The 17,250-nt window shown below is 44.7% G+C and overlaps 2 protein-coding genes and 1 long non-coding RNA gene across 4 annotated transcripts; 2 read left to right on the forward strand and 1 right to left on the reverse strand.

Moving 5' to 3' along the window:
* The first annotated feature begins 359 nt into the window (after positions 1 to 359).
* On the forward strand, positions 360 to 1,913 carry HSPB2 (heat shock protein family B (small) member 2). The gene is made up of 2 exons (XM_020989777.2): positions 360 to 548; positions 1,331 to 1,913. The coding sequence occupies exons 1-2, from the start codon at positions 455 to 457 to the stop codon at positions 1,783 to 1,785; spliced, it is 549 nt and encodes a 182-aa protein (XP_020845436.1). The 5' UTR covers positions 360 to 454; the 3' UTR covers positions 1,786 to 1,913.
* Positions 1,596 to 15,133, reverse strand: LOC144458200 (uncharacterized). 2 transcript variants are annotated; one of them, XR_013487762.1, is made up of 3 exons: positions 15,048 to 15,133; positions 13,083 to 13,148; positions 1,596 to 1,672 (listed from the first exon to the last, which is right to left on the reverse strand). It is a non-coding gene; the product is annotated as an uncharacterized LOC144458200 (long non-coding RNA). The 2 variants fall into 2 exon arrangements; XR_013487763.1 differs by having other exon boundaries at positions 1,658 to 1,741.
* CUNH11orf52 (chromosome unknown C11orf52 homolog) lies at positions 5,540 to 15,273 on the forward strand. Its single transcript, XM_020989778.2, has 4 exons — positions 5,540 to 5,704; positions 14,401 to 14,438; positions 14,746 to 14,795; positions 15,025 to 15,273. Exons 1-4 carry the CDS (start codon positions 5,673 to 5,675, stop codon positions 15,271 to 15,273), a joined length of 369 nt encoding a protein of 122 aa, XP_020845437.1. The 5' UTR covers positions 5,540 to 5,672.
* The last annotated feature ends 1,977 nt before the right edge of the window (positions 15,274 to 17,250 follow it).

Raw genomic sequence — 17,250 nt, forward strand, 5'->3', positions numbered from 1 at the left:
TGTCCTCTAAGATTCCATCTAGTTTGAACCAATGATACTTGATACTTGGCTCTCAGATGACTAGCAGATTAGGTTTAAGAAGATGCAAAAGGATTTAGGGTGCTGTCATCTGGGAAGCAGGCAAGAGTTTGGGAAGACTCCGGTAAGGATGAGTCTCCTGCCCTCCTTGGACCCGAATCCAGTTCACTCAACCCAGATGAGCAGCTGAACAGCTGAACAGCTGAGCAACCAGATCCGAGATGGAACTGGAGGGGGAGGGAAGGCACAATCCACAAAGCTTCCCTTCCCCCACTCCCTCCAAGGCTCTGTACTATTTTTGGGCAGTGTCGACCCCGCCCCAGCCCCAGCCCCAGCCTTCCCGGGGTCCTTTCCAGAGTACTGGCTATTCATCCTGGCAGGAGGGGCCCGCTGTGTCCACAAGGGTTGATCCGTGGCTGAAGGTCCATCTGAGGCCATGTCGGGTCGCTCAGTGCCACACGCCCACCCGGCCACCACCGAGTACGAGTTCGCTAATCCGAGCCGCTTAGGTGAACAACGATTTGGGGAAGGTACAGGATTGACGCCGCCCCCTCCTCCTACCTCCATTGATTTGGGGGGCTGATCTCCCAGCCCACACTAACCATCACCCCCCCCCCAACCTGAACTAAATTGACCTCCTGAGACTGATCATCTCTCATCCAAGACTGACTTTTCCTATCTGGGTTATTGCCTCATTCCCTTACTGGCCCCCCACTACAGTCATCTGACCCAGGGGGACCCTACTGGACAGATAGCCGTCACAGTCCTTAACTGGTACCTTCTCTCTTTCAACATCTTGGCTTCAACTTTTCTTCTTTCCCTTGTCTCCAATCCCCCATCCTATTTATTATAATTTTTGTATCTTCCCTCTCCGTCTCTCCATTTCACTGGGGTGAAGGGGCAAATCTGGAGTCAGAGGCAAATCTGACCCTGTCCCCTGCTGCCTATGTGTCCAGTCATCTGTTCTGTGCCTCAGTTTCCTTGTCTGCAAAAATGAAGAAGTGGTTGCCAGTGTAACTTTAGACCACTCTCTGGGCCTCAATTTCCTATCTGAAAAAAACGAGGAGGGTTGGACTCCATGGCCTCTGTGATCCCTTTCCAGCTCTAAATATGTGGTCCCTTCTCTTTACTCCCACTCTTCTCCTTGTATGCATTTCCCTCTCTTTGGCACGTCACTTTCCTTTTGCTCTTCCCCTCCTGTCTTACCCTGTACCTTTTCTCTTCTCACTTTCCATTCTCCTTTTACACTTCTTTCCTTTGTCACATCCCCATTGCCTACCTCATCTTTCCTTTCTGTTTATCTACCCTTTAGGCTTGCTCCCAGAGGAAATCCTGACTCCCACCCTGTACCATGGCTACTATGTCCGACCACGTGCAGCTCCAGCTGGGGAAAGCAGTGGAGCAGGGGCCTCGGAGCTCCGTCTTAGTGAAGGCAAGTTCCAGGCCTTCCTGGATGTGAGTCATTTTACCCCAGATGAGGTGACAGTGAGGACCGTGGACAACCTGCTGGAGGTGTCTGCCCGGCATCCTCAGCGCCTGGATCGACATGGTTTTGTTTCTCGTGAGTTCTGCCGTACCTATGTCCTGCCTGCTGATGTCGATCCCTGGCGAATTAGGGCTGCACTCTCCCATGACGGCATTCTTCATCTGGAGGCTCCACGGGGAGGAAGACATTTGGACACAGAGGTTAATGAGGTCCACATTTCTCTGTTACCTAGGCCTCCTGACCAGGAGGAAGAAGGGGAGGGAGACTTGATGGGACTCTGAGTATCCCAAACCTGGCACCAAGCAAGTTCCTTTCTACCTTACAGGAAGGGCTACTGCTGTATGGTGAAGAGAGCAGCTGCCCACCAGCTTAGAGACAGTTATATCTCATGGGGGAAAGGAATGAAAAGGGGAAGGGGAGAGGGGATGGAGCGAGGGTATGGCGGGGTTGGGGGGAGAATAATAATGATCCAGAGTGGAATGTCTATCTAGTTTGGTCCCTTGGAACATGTGATAGCCTTGTCATTCAGCTGTGGGTAGAGATGAATAAATCTAAATCCCAGGGCCCTGTTTGTGTTTCTCCCTATTCTATAGCCTGAAGAATAAGACTAAGAGTGAGGAAAGAAGTCCTAGACGAGGGCTGCAGAATTCCTGGCTGGACAGAGTGCTCAGAATTTGGATATGCTGAGCTCAACGCCAGACTAAGCTCACAGCTGGATGCTGTGATTACAGCCGGGCATTGGCACTGACTCCTAATCAGATTCCTAGCTCTGATTTTCTCACAATACAACAAAAGCCAGAGTGATCCTGGTAGGGGATGAGGACTGTGCCATCCAAACAAGCCAGAGGGCATTGTCTGGGCTGGTGATTAGAGATACAAAAACAAGGGTCTCCAGACAGTCTGGATTTTTCAAGGTAGAACTTGGGATGAGTCTGGGGAAAAGAAAAGAACATGTTTTTGTCTATGCAGTGCTGTCTAGAGCAATGTCCTTTAGTTCCTGGGCACCTACTTCTATCAACTAGACAGAGTTCTTACATTCAAGGGACTGAATACACCCAGGGAGCACGAATATTGGAATGAATGAATGAATGAACAAATGAATGAATGAATGAAAAAGCATTAAGCAAGGAATCATCCTCCACAATCACCCTTGTGCCCCAAAGTGTCCATAGCAGTCATACATCATGATGCTAGAAGGGTTTTTAGAGATCATCTGACTTAATCCTTCATTTTGTATATGAGGAAACTGAGACCCAGAGACTTAAAATCCTAAATTTGGAGATGGATGAGACCTTAAAGTTCATGTAGACCAACACCTATATTTTACAGATGAGGAAACTGAGGCCTATAAAGGAAAAGTGACTTGTTCCAGGTCATGCAAGTAGGTAGAGGGAGAGCTGAGACTAAAACCCGAGGTTTTTTGCTCCTAACGCATTTTCATAAACTTATAATTTTTTTCAACTAATAATCATTTATTTTATTTCCCTGCCACCTCCCCTGCTTTGTGATAAATATGCATGGTTAAGCAAAGCAAGTTTCCATATTTGCCACTTCCAAAAATGTATGGCTCAGTCTACATTTTTAGTCCATCACCTCTCTGTCAGAAAATAAATAGCATGCTACATCACTGGTCCTCTGGAGCTGATCACTGTGTCAGGCAGAGTCCTAAGTCTTTCAAAGTGATCCAGCACCTTTACATAGACTCCTACCCTTTCTTTCAGGCTGGGGAGAAAGTATTTCACTCTAATTCATGAAATATCCCATAGCAAGAATCAAACTGCTCCATCAACTTCTAGCACTATTTCTACCACTTTAAGGAAAGGACCAAACATATAGAGAGAGGGAGAAGGGGGTGGTGGTGTCCAAGTTCGTATTTCAGGGTTGGTGTGTCCAGAAAGGATGGTTATTGCTTTTTTTGGGGGAAGTAGCGTTGAGGGAGGCCCAAAGTTCAGGGAAAGGGAAACTGTTGAGTGCACAGGATAGCTTTGGGAACCTGGGCCCCTAGACATTCTTCGTTCGGTCCTTGAATAGATACCCAACAATTTTCCCCAAATTCTCTCTACCACCAGCCTGTCATTGAGAGCTGAAAATTCTCCATTAGAAATTAATTAACCAATTTATTGTCTCCAGTTAAAATGTAAATACTGGTGAGAAGGTTAGCATAGTAGGTACCTTAATGTGATAGATTGATTCTTCAGTAGCTGGAGGTTCTGTGACCTCACCAGTGCTGGGGACCCCTCCACAAATACTTCCTTGTCCTATGCAACTCTTGTACCTGCCCTCCTATAAATCTTTAATAGGGGTTCCATACAGTGGATTAAGGGTCTTCTCCTGTCTTAGTCACAGTGACACTTGGCACTGATACCGATCAAACCTGAGGACTGTCCAACAGTCATCCCTTGCTCTTGTTACTGGCCAGCCCATCTGTTTTTTCTGGTCATACATTTGTCTGATGATATCCTTTACCCTCCTTCTTTTCCTCAGTTCTTCATTTGTAATGTGTTCCAGCCTGCTATCGTTCAATTCAATCCAACATGCAGTTATTAAGCACCTACTATGTGCAAAGCATTTTCCTAGGTGCTGGGGATATAGATAAAACACTCCCTCCCCTCAAAGGACTTACATTCTACTAGGGAACACAATATTTTCACATATAATTAAATACAAAATATAACGTAATATAATTTGTAGGGGAGAAGGAGAGAAAGCACTAACAAATCAAGGGACCAGAAAAGGCCTTGGGTAGGGAGTAGCACCGGTTCATCTGAGCTCTAAAGGCAGCGAGAGGTTCCAAAAGTTAGAAGGAAGGAGGGAGAGATTTTCAGGCCTGGAGAATAGTCTTCACATGTATGGAAGGGGGAGATAGAATGACACGTGTGGGGAAGAGCAAGTAAGCCAGTCGGACTGAGGGGGCTTAATGTAAAGTCAATCTGGAAAAGGTGGGGTGGAGCCACGGGCCTTTCTGTTGCTGTCTGGGTGACCCCCAACGTCAGTTCTCAGAGTTCATAGTGTTCCTTGACTTGGAGCTATTTTTAACATCAATGCTCTTCTCCCCTAGTTATGCCTTTACTCAAAAATATCGAACACTCTTACTAAGTGAATACAACATCATGAAAACCATCATAGAGAACACCGAGAAGCATAAAGCATCACCCGAGTAGTTGTAGTACTGCATAGTTTACAAAGTGCTCTCCTCATGTATTGTCTCTTTTGTCCCTCAATCAACCCTGGGTCACCTATGTGTGACTCAGTCATAGAATAGAACAGGTATGATTTTCTTCTCTTTACAGATGAGAAATCAGGCTCGGAGAAATTAAGTGTGAGCTCAGTAGAACTGAGTTCGAATTCTGTCTTAGTCACAGTGACACTGGGTAACCTCAATTTCCACAGCTCTAAAATGGGAATAATAACAGCACCTAAGCTCACAGGGTCTTTGTGAGGATCAAAAGAGATACGTATAGCTCTTTGCAAACTTTAGCGCAATATACAAATGTGAGCTATAATTATTATTTCATGGAAGATTAAACTGAGGCTTAGAGAGATTAAGTGATTTGCCCATAGTCACAGAGCTGGTAACACAGGAGCCAGGTTTCAAAACAAAACCTCAGTACTCCAAAGCCACATCTTTCAACTATATATACACCAATCAACCCTGGTCTTTAAACTTTAGACCTCAGGACACATGTGTTCCGTGCTTGTGCCTTGCCTTAAGATCTGGGGTTTGAGAAACAAGGTACGTTTGCCTCAAAAAGGTAGCTAAGCAAGCCAAGCTCTCCCTTCGGAGAGGCATCATCTATAGGGTGGAGAACACTTCCTCAGGCACTGGAAGCTAACACCTCATTCCACCTCAAGTTTCTTTGCATGGGAATGTGTAGTCCAAAGCATAAGGTTTCCTCAAAGGAGCTCCAAACTCTCAAGAGTGACACAATTCCCACCTGAGGCCAGCCAAGTGTGTGTGTGGCCTTGCTTCCTCCTCTCCAGTCTGGGAATGGGCCCACCTGACTATCCTTCCAGCAGGTGGCATAGGAAAGTCATCCTGCTCCCTGTGCAGGGCGAGAAACCTGACGCTGACGGACTGCTCTCTGGGAGCAGCCGCTTGTGGCTGGACAAGAAACCAGGAAATGCACATTCCTTTTATGTGGAAAAGCACCCTTGGGGACAGAGCACCATGGGAAACCAGCTCTGCTGTGGGGGAAGCTGGTGAGTAGTGGGCAGAAGGAGATTATCATTCTGTGTGGGGAGAGGGACGCCTCAGCCTGGGCAAGAGGCACCAGTGTCTTGCCAGAGAAAGCCAGCGGGGAGACAGGCTTTTGCTGCCTCCCTGTGCCTGGCACCTCCTGGCGCCTGTGCCCACTCCCACCCAGCACCTGCTGCTGGGCTGACTTCCTGGGAGAGCCCAGAGAAAACAGTGAGTTGGTGTTCTGGGGCTGAGCCGTCTCCATAACAGGCAGAAACTGACTGTGCGCATTCCAGTCAGTCCCTCCCTGGTCAGACCTAGGAAGGAAAATCAAAGCTTGGTGGTTCTTGCTTTTTCTCACTCCTGTTCTTCCTCTTCCTCATTTCACCCCATATTTCTTCATAATTAAGGTAACCAGATTTTGGGAAATGTCAAAAATGACAGAGGTAAGAAGAAGGAGGAGGCTTATTTGGATATCCGTAGAATGCATGTATAGACTGAGTGCTAGATTTAGAGTCAGGAGAGAGCTGGGTTCATATCATACCTCTGACATTTACTAGTTACACAATCAGGGATGGGCAAGTCCTTTCACCTTTCTGAAACTATTTCCTCATCTGTAAAATGGCAGTAATATTTCTGTAGAATGTATTTCATAGGGCTTTCTAAGGGAAAATGAGAATTGCTTTGGAAATCTTAAATCACTAAGTAAATGTCAATTATATTGTTATTATTTTTGTATCATATATACATACATATCTATCTATCCTTATATACACACATGTACACACACACACACACACACACACCATCAAATGAATGGACATGGTAAGACCCTGCTAGTGTATAGTGACCATATTTCCCACGTTTTCTAGGATAGTCATGATTCTTAGAAAAGAAAGTGTGCTTTTAATGAGGCTTTTTAAAAGGATTATTTCTCTCTCTCTGTCTCTCTCTCTCTTTCTCTCTGTCTCTCTCTCTCTCTCTCTCTCTCTCTCTCTCTTTTTCTCTCTCTCTCTCTTTCTCTCTCTGTAAATATGGTCACCATATCTAAGGATCATCTTCTTTTTTCATGGCCTAGCCCTGGCTAGTCAGTCTCCACCCCAGTTCAAACTAATAGAGATCTGTTTAATAAAAGCCTCCATAAAAAGAGAGGCTATTAGTCTTCTTTACGTTCTTTTTCCATTTTCTTACATTATTAAATGAGATAGACAGTGCTTCCTCTGGTCTAACCTAAACTCAGTTTGTCTTTTATCTTTAGGAAGCGTAAATAAAAGTTACTGTCCTCTGTTAAATGATCCTTCAGATATTCGAAAATACTGTGAAAGATACTTTTACTTTTTTTTCATTTGTGAATTTAGTCAAATTTTCTAATTGGGGTGTGGCCTCTCTCTGTGATCTGGGCATCTCTGTACAATGTCCACATGGGAAAGGTGGTGATGGCACCACCTGGACTACTGATATCACATGCCATGGACCTGTATAATTTGTGATTGACTTCCTTACCTTCTCCCCACAAGCAGATTAATGGAAGAGGGGAGGTCACTTTGAATATTAAAATTCTGGAATCTATGATTTAATGGATTGTGGTAAAATGAAGTTGTGTATGACAGGGCAGAGATGAATATGTTTGAGAGCCTCTGGACAAAGGTGGAGGTGGGGGTGGAGTGGAAGAGTTGAGAATAGAAGGGAAAGTGCAGGAGAAATAAGGGAATGCAGACATAGCTTTAAGAGTCTGCATTCTTCAGATCCACTTTGGATAGCAGATAAAGACCTAGGATCTTCCCAATTTAGCAATCTCAAAATGTGTTGAAAATTCTCTGATTTCTAAAGCAGGGAAAACAACATGACTTGGAAGCCTGACTTAGAACTTTTCTCAATTTTCTTTTTTAAAGAAGGAACTAAAGATCTCTGGGGAGGCTGCTAGTCAACCAGATGTGGGTGGCTTGGATTAGGATTAGGATTTCAGTTACAAGAATAAATATCTATGATAGCCTCTGAAGAACTTAGACTGGCTTTCCTGGATCCAGTGGTACTTGGGATGAAGTAGACAGAAGGGCTCCATCAGGGACCCCAGGGATCCAGAAAGGAGTTATAAGAGGAAAGTCTGTTGTCCAATGTGGGCAGAGCAGCTGAGTCAGGAAGCCAAATCTGACCCTCTAGCTCCATGAACAGAGTGCCTCTAGAGGAAGTGGTAAAGGTTAAATATTTCTGGCTTTCTCTGTTAATTAAAAACAAGGGTGGGGAACAAGGGAGGGAAATTCACCTTTTAGGGAAAAGGCTGAAGGAGACTCCAACCCACTGGGCCCTGGGTGTGACAGTCTCAAATTAATATTCACAGTAGAAGACCCAGGAACAAAGTTCCCCCAAACAATGGCACAGGGGGGTCCCTGAATTCAGGGACATTCCACTCAGGATGGCAGCTCTCCCTTCCTGGCTCCTGGGATTAGTCAGGCAGACAATCCCAGAATAGCTCTGAGTTAGGCTGCATTCCTGGCAGGTAGTGAGTGGCCTGATTGCCCGAGACTGTATTTTGGGCTCAGTTATGTCAGTTGTACCAAACAACCTTCCAGAAAAATCTGTTTGGGGTGTATCCACACTTCACAATGCTAACTGACTTGCATGTCTTTGGGACAGCCAGTCCCTGCTGGGAAGTGGAATACCAAGGGGAGGAAAATATGGGAATTTCTGTTTCTCCAGGGCCTCAGAATTCTAGAGAGACCCCAAACTAGGGCATCTGAAAAGGGAACACAGAGGCTATGTCTCTGTCCATGGAATTAGCTGGAAACCCTAGAGCACACCCTCATTTTTGTGTGAAAGACCTGTCCGTCTGGAGGGTGCTACGTTCTCTTCCCTATTCAGTCTAGTTCTGGAGACAGTTGCCAGACTCTGAGTAACAGGCTGAGATCTCCTGACAGAAAACAGCACATCCAAGTCTATATGGTAGAAATGGCACCAGACCCAGTAAACGATGTACAATGTACAGCGTACAATGACACTGACTTCTGCTGTGGCCCTTCCAGTGACAAGACCAACTCTGAGCTTGGCTGTGATGGGAGATGTCATGCAGGTAAATGAAAAGCCAGTGCACTGGAGGACATTTGCTCATTCCTGCCAAAGAGGGGCATTCAGAGAACATGAGCCTGAGGGATTTACAGATTAAAGGAATACTGTAGACACAGTATATCTGGGTTCATCAAGGCGTTTGATTCAAGATATCCTGGTCTGAATGATAGGTGAATTCAAAACTGGTTGAATGACCAAATTCAGAGTATTGATTAATTGATTGATAACAACCTGCAGAAAGGCCTCTAGTGGCCTTCTCCATAGCTCTGAATTCTATTCCACTCATGTTCAACATTTTTATCAACAATTTGGATGCAGACAAAGAAGGGTGTGCATACCAAATCTGCAGATGACACAAGATTGCAGAGATAGTACATAAGTTGATAGGCTATAGGTGGTATAGAGAGATAGAGATCTGGGCCTGGAGTCAGGATGACCTGAGTTCATATATGGCCTGAGACACTGACTGTGTGACCGTGGGCAAGTTATTTAACTTCTGTTTACTTCAGGGCTGTTATGATGATCAAATGAATTAATATTTGTAAAGCATTTAACACAGTGCCTGGCACATAGTAGGCCCCATATAATTGCTAGATATTATTATCATTATTAATATAATTAAGATACAATTAATCAACAAACATTTGTTAAGCCAAGCACCAGGGATACAAAGAAAAAGCAACAACAACAACAACAACAAAAAACTTCCCTGATTTCACGGAACTTACAATCTCATAGGTAAGAAAACTGGTCAGGAAGGATGAAGATTGGGAAAAGATCACTCAATTTAGCAAATTAGTTCAATTAGCAAAAACTTTGGAGAGGGTGGTTTCAGCTAAATGATGAGGTTGGAAGTCAGATTACAAAGAATTTAGAAAAGATTGAGAGAGGGGGCAGCTAGGTGGCACAGTGGATAGAACACTGGCCCTGAAGTCAGGAGGACCTGAGTTCAAATCCAGCCTCAGACCAAACATTTGACACTTACTAGCTGTGTGATCCTGGGCAAGTCACTGAACCCTAATTGCCTTAAAAAAAAAAAGATGGAGAGGAAATAGAGTGACTTAGTACAGATGACTTTTGTGGGGAGTTTAGCTGAGAAGGGGAGAAAAGATATAGATCTATGGTTAGAGAGGATGGTAGTAGGATCAAGAAACAGGGTATTTTTTAAAGATGAAGGTGACCTGAGTCTATTTGCAGGCAGCACAGGAGGAACCAATAGATAGGGAGAGATTGAAGATTAGAGCCAGAATGGAGTTAATAGTGGGGGCAGTGTGCTGGAGGAAACAGGAGGGGATGGGATTTCGGATACATGTAGAAAAGGCGGCCTTGCCCAGAAGATGGCCATAGCTTCATCAGAAATTGAAGTAAAGGAGGAAAAAGTGAGAGAATGTTAAAGAGCATGAGAGATAACAATGAGGGAAGAAAAGGGAACTGATGGTAAATGGCCTTGATTTTTTTTTTAAGTAAAGTATGAGGTAAGGTTCTCAGCTGAGAGAGTGGAGGCAAGGGACCCTGTGGTAGAAGAGAACAGAAGGTTTGGGAAAGATGCTGTGGTGAGTGCGACAAAGAATGAATTAGGGAAGAGTAGAAGTATTTCTGGGACAGCTGGGTGGCACAGTGGATAGAGTGCCGGGCCTGAAGTCAAGAAGACTGATCTTCCTGAGTTCAAATCTGGCCTCAGACACCAGATACTCACTAGCTGTGTGACCCTGGGTAAGTCACTTAACTCTGTTTGCTTCAGTTTTCTCATCTATAAAATGATGTAGAGAAGAAAATGGCAAACCACTCCAGTATCTTTGCCAAGAAAACCTCAAATGGGGTCACAAAGAGTTGGACAGACTGAAAACAACTCAACAACAGAAAATTTCTAGCTACATAGTGAGGGCTCAGCTAAGATTATATAAGAGATTTGTAATGTACATACAGGCAATATGGTTTCATGACTTCTTCCAATTCTGTAGCACATGAATAGAAGTGAAAGAGCCAGATGGTGAGAGTAATCCAAGGTTGGAGTTTGGCAAGATGTGAACAGTGAAATGGAAAGGAAACAAGGAGTTTGAAAGTGAAAGATCTTTTTTGTTCAGTTGTTTGAGTCATGTCTGACTCTTCATGACCCCATCTGGGGTTTTCTTGGCAAAATTACTAGAGTGGCTTGCTATTTCCTTTTCCAGCTCATTTTACAGATGAGGAAACTGAGGCAAACAGGGTTAAGTGACTTATCCAGGATCAACAGCTAGTCTGAGGCCAGATTTGAATTTAGGAAGAAGAGTTTCCCTAACTCCAGGTCCTGCAAGCTATCCACTGTACCACCTTGCTGCCCTGAACAGAAGACAGTGAAGAGTTGAAATACTTCTCCCAGGGGCCAAGACTGGGAAAGGAGGAGAGTGATGGCCTGGGAAAATAACAACTGGCATAAATATAGTGCTTTGAGGTGTGTAAAGCACTTCCTGCATTACCTCATTTGATCCTCCTGACGACCTAGTGAGATAGGTGCTATTATTATCCCCTTTTTCACTGAGAAGGAAACTGAGGATGAGAATTTAAATGACTTGCCCAGGGTTACACTGCTGGTAAGTGTCTGAGGCAGGGCTCAACAAAGGTCTTCCTGACTCCAAGTCAGGAAGCTTTATCCACTTTGTCATCTAGCTGCCCTAAGGGAAGCAGAGATTGGAAGTAAAGATGAGGACAAAGAATCGGGTTAGGAATAATAAGGCATAGTGATAGATGGAAAGATAAAGTACCATGATAGGATAAAGAAATTCCATAGTTCTTGAACACAGGGATGGGAAACTTGTGGGTGATGGCCTGATGAAGAATGTATCAAGAGCCATTCTTGTGGTGTAGCTAAGCTGTGGAGTAGTGGAGTAGGTCAAGGGAGTTGAATTGATTAAGGGAACACCAACAGGTAGGTTGAAGTTCCATATTATAAGAGCAGGAGTTAGATTAGAGAGGAAAACTGATTAAGGCACCAAACTCAATGAAAAAGTAAGGAGAATGTCCTGGAGTCCATAGATAATGATACTATTAACGGCACTAGAATCTGGATTGGGTGATATACCTGGGAGGGAACCCCAAAAAAGGAGAGGTTGCTGAGTAATGGGCCTGGAGTCAGGAAGACCTAAATTCAAATGTGGCCTCAGATACTTACTAGCTGTGTGATCCTGGGCAAGTCACTTAACCTCTCTTTGCCTTAATCCATTGGAGAAGGAAATGGCAAACCACTCCAGTATCTTTGCCAAGAAAACCCCATGGACACTATAGTCCATGGAGCCAGGAAGAGTCAGAAACTACTGAACAACAGTAGCTGAATAAAAGAGATAGAGGCAAAGTTTACAAGTGTTGATGGTAAGCAATTCTGAGATCCAGAAGTTCTCTAGAGGCTGGAATAATGGGCAGCATTTAATAAGATGAATTTTGGCAAGTATAAATATAAAGTTCTACATTTAGGCTTAAAAAAACAACTTCCAAAGTATAGGATGAAGATGTGGTTAAACAGCAATACAAGAAAGAGAGCTGGAAGTTTTAAGTGACTATAAGCTAATGTTGAAGAACAAATGTTAATACTAATAATGTACTTTTTGATTTAGGCTCAAGTCTGCCAGGGATAATTTTATTTAATATTAATCTATATCTATGCCATTTCTAGTTTGGAAAGAGAATTGTCCAAAATGGTGTAGCCCTCCATGCCCTGTGACATGATTCTCTGCCCTAAAATGATATGAGGTAACATTTATAGGAAATTTGTACCAGCAAAATGTTATATATTAAAATACAGTAACCTTCTAGTTCCTTTCTGGACCATTCCCTTAAGGACTAAAAAGACTTCTTTTCTGCAATCTATATCTTAACCTAGAATGCAAAAGGGGACACTACTCTTAGGTGACTAAAGGCACTGATCACTTCTGGTGGGTGGGAATCTTATCTAAAGTTTAGTTATCACCATTGATCCATTTCCCTAAGAAGAACAGAGTCCCACCAAACAATCAATATTTATCTTTGGTTCTACCTGCTTTCCAAAAGAGAAAAATCTAGAAAGGGTTTTAGCCCAGAGAAATGTGTTTTCTTAATATTTCTAGAGAAACTAAAAGGAGGTTTTTTTAAATATGTTTCTACAAAAATATTGAGTCAACTACATAGCACCACCAAACCTAAACTGCATTAATAGCAGTCTAGAATAAGGGAATTGATTGTCCCACTATGCTATGGTCAGATCTCACCTCTAGTATTGTGTTTAGTTTTGGGTGACATATTTTAGGAGGAACATTGACAAACTGAAGCATGTTTTGGAAGAGTTATGATGAGGTTGGTGAGCAGACTTGGGAAACTAGGAATGTTTACCTTCAAGAAGAAAAGACTCAGGTGAGGGTCTTTGTAGTTGCCTTCAAAAATCTGAAATACTGTGTCCTGTGAAAAAGAGAGTAAATTTCCTCAGCTTGGCTCCACAGAGTAGAATGGCGGTCAATGGGAAAAAGTCACATTTCAGTTCACAGTAAGGATTGTTAATCAAAATATCAATAAATAACCATTTAATAAGCACCTACTATATGTCAGGCACTATGCTAAGTACCAGGGATACCAAAAGAGGCAAAAAACAGTCCTTGCCCTCAAGAAGGTTACAATCTAGTGGGAGATTCAACATACAAATATATACAAAGCAAGCTATATACAGGATAAATAAGGAAATATTCACCGAAGGAAAGCATTGAAATTAAGAAGGGTTGAAGAAGGCTTCCCATAGAAGGTGGTGGTATTATCATTATTATTATTGTTATTATTATAATAGCACTAAAATCCAGTTCTGATACCACTTCATGGTGTAAGGTGGCCCAGGTTCTCAAAAGCAATGTCAGCTGAACACAAGCTCTGACAGGGAGTCCTACCAAGTAGGAAAGCCTTCCAGTAAAGACCCACCCAGTGATAGATGGCGTCCCTTAAAGATTATTATTTTTTTCTTTTTTTTGGCTAGGCAGTGGGGTTAAGTGACTTGCCCAGGGCCCCACAGCTAGTACATGTTGTATGTCTGAGACTGGATTTGAACTCAGGTCCTCCTGATTCCAGGGCCAGTGCTCTATTCACCCTTAAAGATTATTACCAGAAGGTTGACTGCTAGGTGATTTTTTTTTGTTTTTGTCCAGAGCAATTCATGATCGCTACCTACCAAGGCAAGGCATGGAGAGGAAGAAGAGGGGTTGCAATCTATTCTGGAGGGTACACCCATGTCGGTGAAGCAATGTATCTTTCTATTTATATATTGAAGGAGAATGATGATGATGATGATGATGATAAATATTTATTATCAACTGAGGGTAACATGTACAATGGTGTCAAAGTTATGAAGTTCTGGGTTCAAGTTCTGCCTCTGACACACATACTGGCTATACGACCTGGGAAAGACACTTCTCAGTGCTCTGGGCAACTCTCTAAGAGTAGAAGTTGAAAAGAAGGTGTTACCTTGAAAAAAAAGTTCTTTCACCCAGGAGTTTCCTATACCAAAAAAAATCATAGTCTAGTCTCTATCCCTATCCTATCCTATCATCAGCACTACTGCTGTGTATATATGTATAGGGCTAGGGGTGGTGGTAGAGGAGAAGTGTGAGAGAAGTTATAAAGAAAGGGAATGGTGCACACTCAGATGACATGTGTCTTCCAATCACAGGAGCTGTCCATCATCTTTCCACAAGAAAAAGAAAAGAGGTAACTTGGGGATTGGGAATGGGGCCTCTATGGAGACTAAGGGAATGAGGGGATGGAGAGGAAGAAATTAGAGAGGATAGAGGGGAAAAAAGTATATTTAGAGAGAGCAAGGGGTTAAGAAGAGCAGTAGAAAAGGAAGCTTTGGAAACAATATGGGGAAATAGTTTAATAAAGAAAGTCTGTAGAGTTGAAGCTACCCCCAAACCCCAAAGTTCCTAACTTTGTTCCTCCCAGTAGCATGTGGTAGTAGGGGATTATTGCTGAGTCAGGAATTTAGTTGTTAACCCTTTGGGTCCCTTCCCTTCAGGGAGTCAAGCAAGAGGAAGAACAGAGAAGAAGCAGCAGAAGAGCACAAAGGTAATGTAATAGTACATTCCTGTCCTAATTCCAACACTTGGGAAAAGGATTCCAACAAGGCATTGGGAATTAAGGATTGGGAATTGGGATTGCTGGGACTCAAGGTTTGGTAGAGCTTGCTGGTTCAGTTCTTATAGAGGCAGAATAAGAGAAGATCAGTTTAACTGGTCTGTGGGAGTAATGCACAAAACCAAAACTCAGTCCCCTAAATCCTTCCCATTCCCTACAGGGCCCAGACACAATGGGACATACCTATGAGCTGGTGTCGGAGTTGCCCAGGTCTGGAGAGGGGAGTCGAGGCCCTCAGTCAGAGGACAGCAGCTTGCATTATGCAGACATCCAAGTGTGCAGCCGTACCCAGCCAAGATCTGCCCGAGAGGTGAAGCACCTACAGATAGAGAATGCCACCGAGTATGCAACCATTAGATTTCCCCAGGGCACACCCCACTATGACAGCAAAAATGGCACCCTTGTGTAAGCCCTGGGTACTAAACGCTGTGGAACGGAAAATATGTGGCAGTCCCTATCCTATATCACCAGAGGACAAAAGTCCTACACTTCTACAATAGATAATCTGATGCTGTTGGGGACTAGGTGACAGCCCCTCTTTCTTTGTTTCAAAATGTCTCTGGGCTCCCTGGAGTTTTAAGGCCTGGCTCCTATTCCAGGGTCTGTCTATGTGTTTTAAGAACAGAACTACGCTGGTATCTGAAACCCAAGGTCGAATGAAATCTTCACAAAACAGACAGAGCTAGGCTCAGTTTCGGAGAGCGATAGGCTAGTCCTTGCTCCCAGGAAAAACACAAAAAATGACGGTAACTTTATAAGCAACTGGACAAAAGCCTGATTACCACCTGGGGGTAATTCGATCTAGAGGAAACCCAGAAGCCCGAGAAACAATTAATCCCTGAAGATGCTGCTTCCTGGGGCTCAGGCTCTCCTTCCCACCAAGGGAAAGCACAATGTTCATGCCCGTTCTGAGACCAGCAGCTCCCTGTCCATCCAGTCGTGGAAAGTGGACACAGAAACTCCTCCCTTGGACGACAGTTCATACTGATACGAGGGGCGATCCCCATGGTGGGAAGGGGAGCATCTCTAGGGAGAAGAGGGAGGCTGAATGGAGTGGGGAGAGTGGCGTAGGGCGTCCTAGGGATTAGCCCCTCGTTTGCAAGGCCGGCCCTGCCTGTATGGAGAAAGACGGTCTTCGGGGTAAATAAACCGATGTGGAACACGCTGCATGGGGGTTTGGTGCCTTCTCTGGGGAGAAGGGGCGTCTTCGCGGTGTCGCTCTCCTCCCGTCCCAAACAAGGGTTTAGCTCTCAGACCTAGGGCCTGAGACAGGGAGGGACCCGGACGGCACGGGGGCGGGGTGAGGAGGAGGGGCGTGACCAAACGAGGTCGTGAAGGGGGCGGGGACGGAGAAAGAATGTGGGTGGGGGGCGTGGCCTGGGGAGGGGCTAGATCAAAGTCGTGAAGAGGGCGGGGACATAGGGAGAAAACGTGAAAGGAAGGTGGGAGGGCGGAGGAGTGGATGAGGGGCGGAGCCGGAGGGGGAGGGGAGGGCGGTCTCCGCGTCGCCATGGCAGCGGGAACGCGCCGCGCCTCCCGGAGCCTCAGCCTGGGCGGGAGCCGAGTCTGGAGCAGGCCCTGGCCCAGCGGGGCTGCCAGGAACGGGAGCCCAGCCTTGTGCGCCCAGGTGCGGGGCGGACAAGCCGGGACACCGGGTCTGGAAGGATGCTAGGCCCAGGAGCTCCTCGTCTATAATATGGGGACACTCTACCCCTTTACACAGTGCTGCTGTGGGGAAAGAGCTTTGTGAATCTTAAAGCGCTCTGGAAGTGTGAGTTATTATTATTAATTTTTAGGAAATTAAAGTTATGGGGCAAGGGATAACAAAGAGGCATGGAGCAGGTGGTGAGCCTGCAGCCTCGGGGTGGCACTACAGCCCACTCCCAGTGCCCAGGTGGTGAAAAGACAAGGGAGAGCTTGCCTGGGCATGGATGGGAATGAATGAATGAATGAATGAATGAATGAATGAATGAATGAATGAAGCATTTATTAAACGCTTACTATGTGCAAAGTACTGTGCAAAGCCTGGTGATACAAATAGAAAAGCAGACGATCTCTGCTTCCAAGGAGCTCAAGTTCTAATGGAAGGAAAGGAGGAAAAAGGACTGGGGGGGGTGTCACACACATGGAAGAAGGAAGGACCCTTATCCAAGACTTTAAGGGTTCTGAGCTTTCTCTAGGCCACAGATTTAGCAGAGCACAGCACTTAATTCAGAGCTTTGGAGTCCTGATCAACCTGTATGGTAGTGTTAGACTTCTTTTTTCCTTTGGGCCAACTCTTACTCACCTCTTTCATTTCTACCTGGTCACTGGGAGTACAATATTGCCTTAAGCAGTGGTCAGGCTGTCCAAAACAGAGCCAGGGCACAAAACAAATAGCTGTAGT

The sequence above is a fragment of the Phascolarctos cinereus genome, unplaced genomic scaffold (assembly GCF_003287225.1).
Source record: "Phascolarctos cinereus isolate Bilbo 61053 unplaced genomic scaffold, phaCin_HiC Scaffold_726;HRSCAF=1367, whole genome shotgun sequence".
NCBI classification, from domain to species: domain Eukaryota; kingdom Metazoa; phylum Chordata; class Mammalia; order Diprotodontia; family Phascolarctidae; genus Phascolarctos; species Phascolarctos cinereus.

Excerpts from the sequence above, each read along its gene's own strand:
- HSPB2 (XM_020989777.2), top strand. The coding sequence starts at position 455 with ATGTCGGGTCGCTCAGTGCCACACGCCCACCCGGCCACCACCGAGTAC. Across the intron at positions 549-1,330 it reads TGAACAACGATTTGGGGAAG|GCTTGCTCCCAGAGGAAATC; the intron begins GTACAGGATTGA and ends TCTACCCTTTAG.
- CUNH11orf52 (XM_020989778.2), top strand. The coding sequence starts at position 5,673 with ATGGGAAACCAGCTCTGCTGTGGGGGAAGCTG. Across the intron at positions 5,705-14,400 it reads CTCTGCTGTGGGGGAAGCTG|GAGCTGTCCATCATCTTTCC; the intron begins GTGAGTAGTGGG and ends TTCCAATCACAG. Across the intron at positions 14,439-14,745 it reads CCACAAGAAAAAGAAAAGAG|GGAGTCAAGCAAGAGGAAGA; the intron begins GTAACTTGGGGA and ends CCTTCCCTTCAG.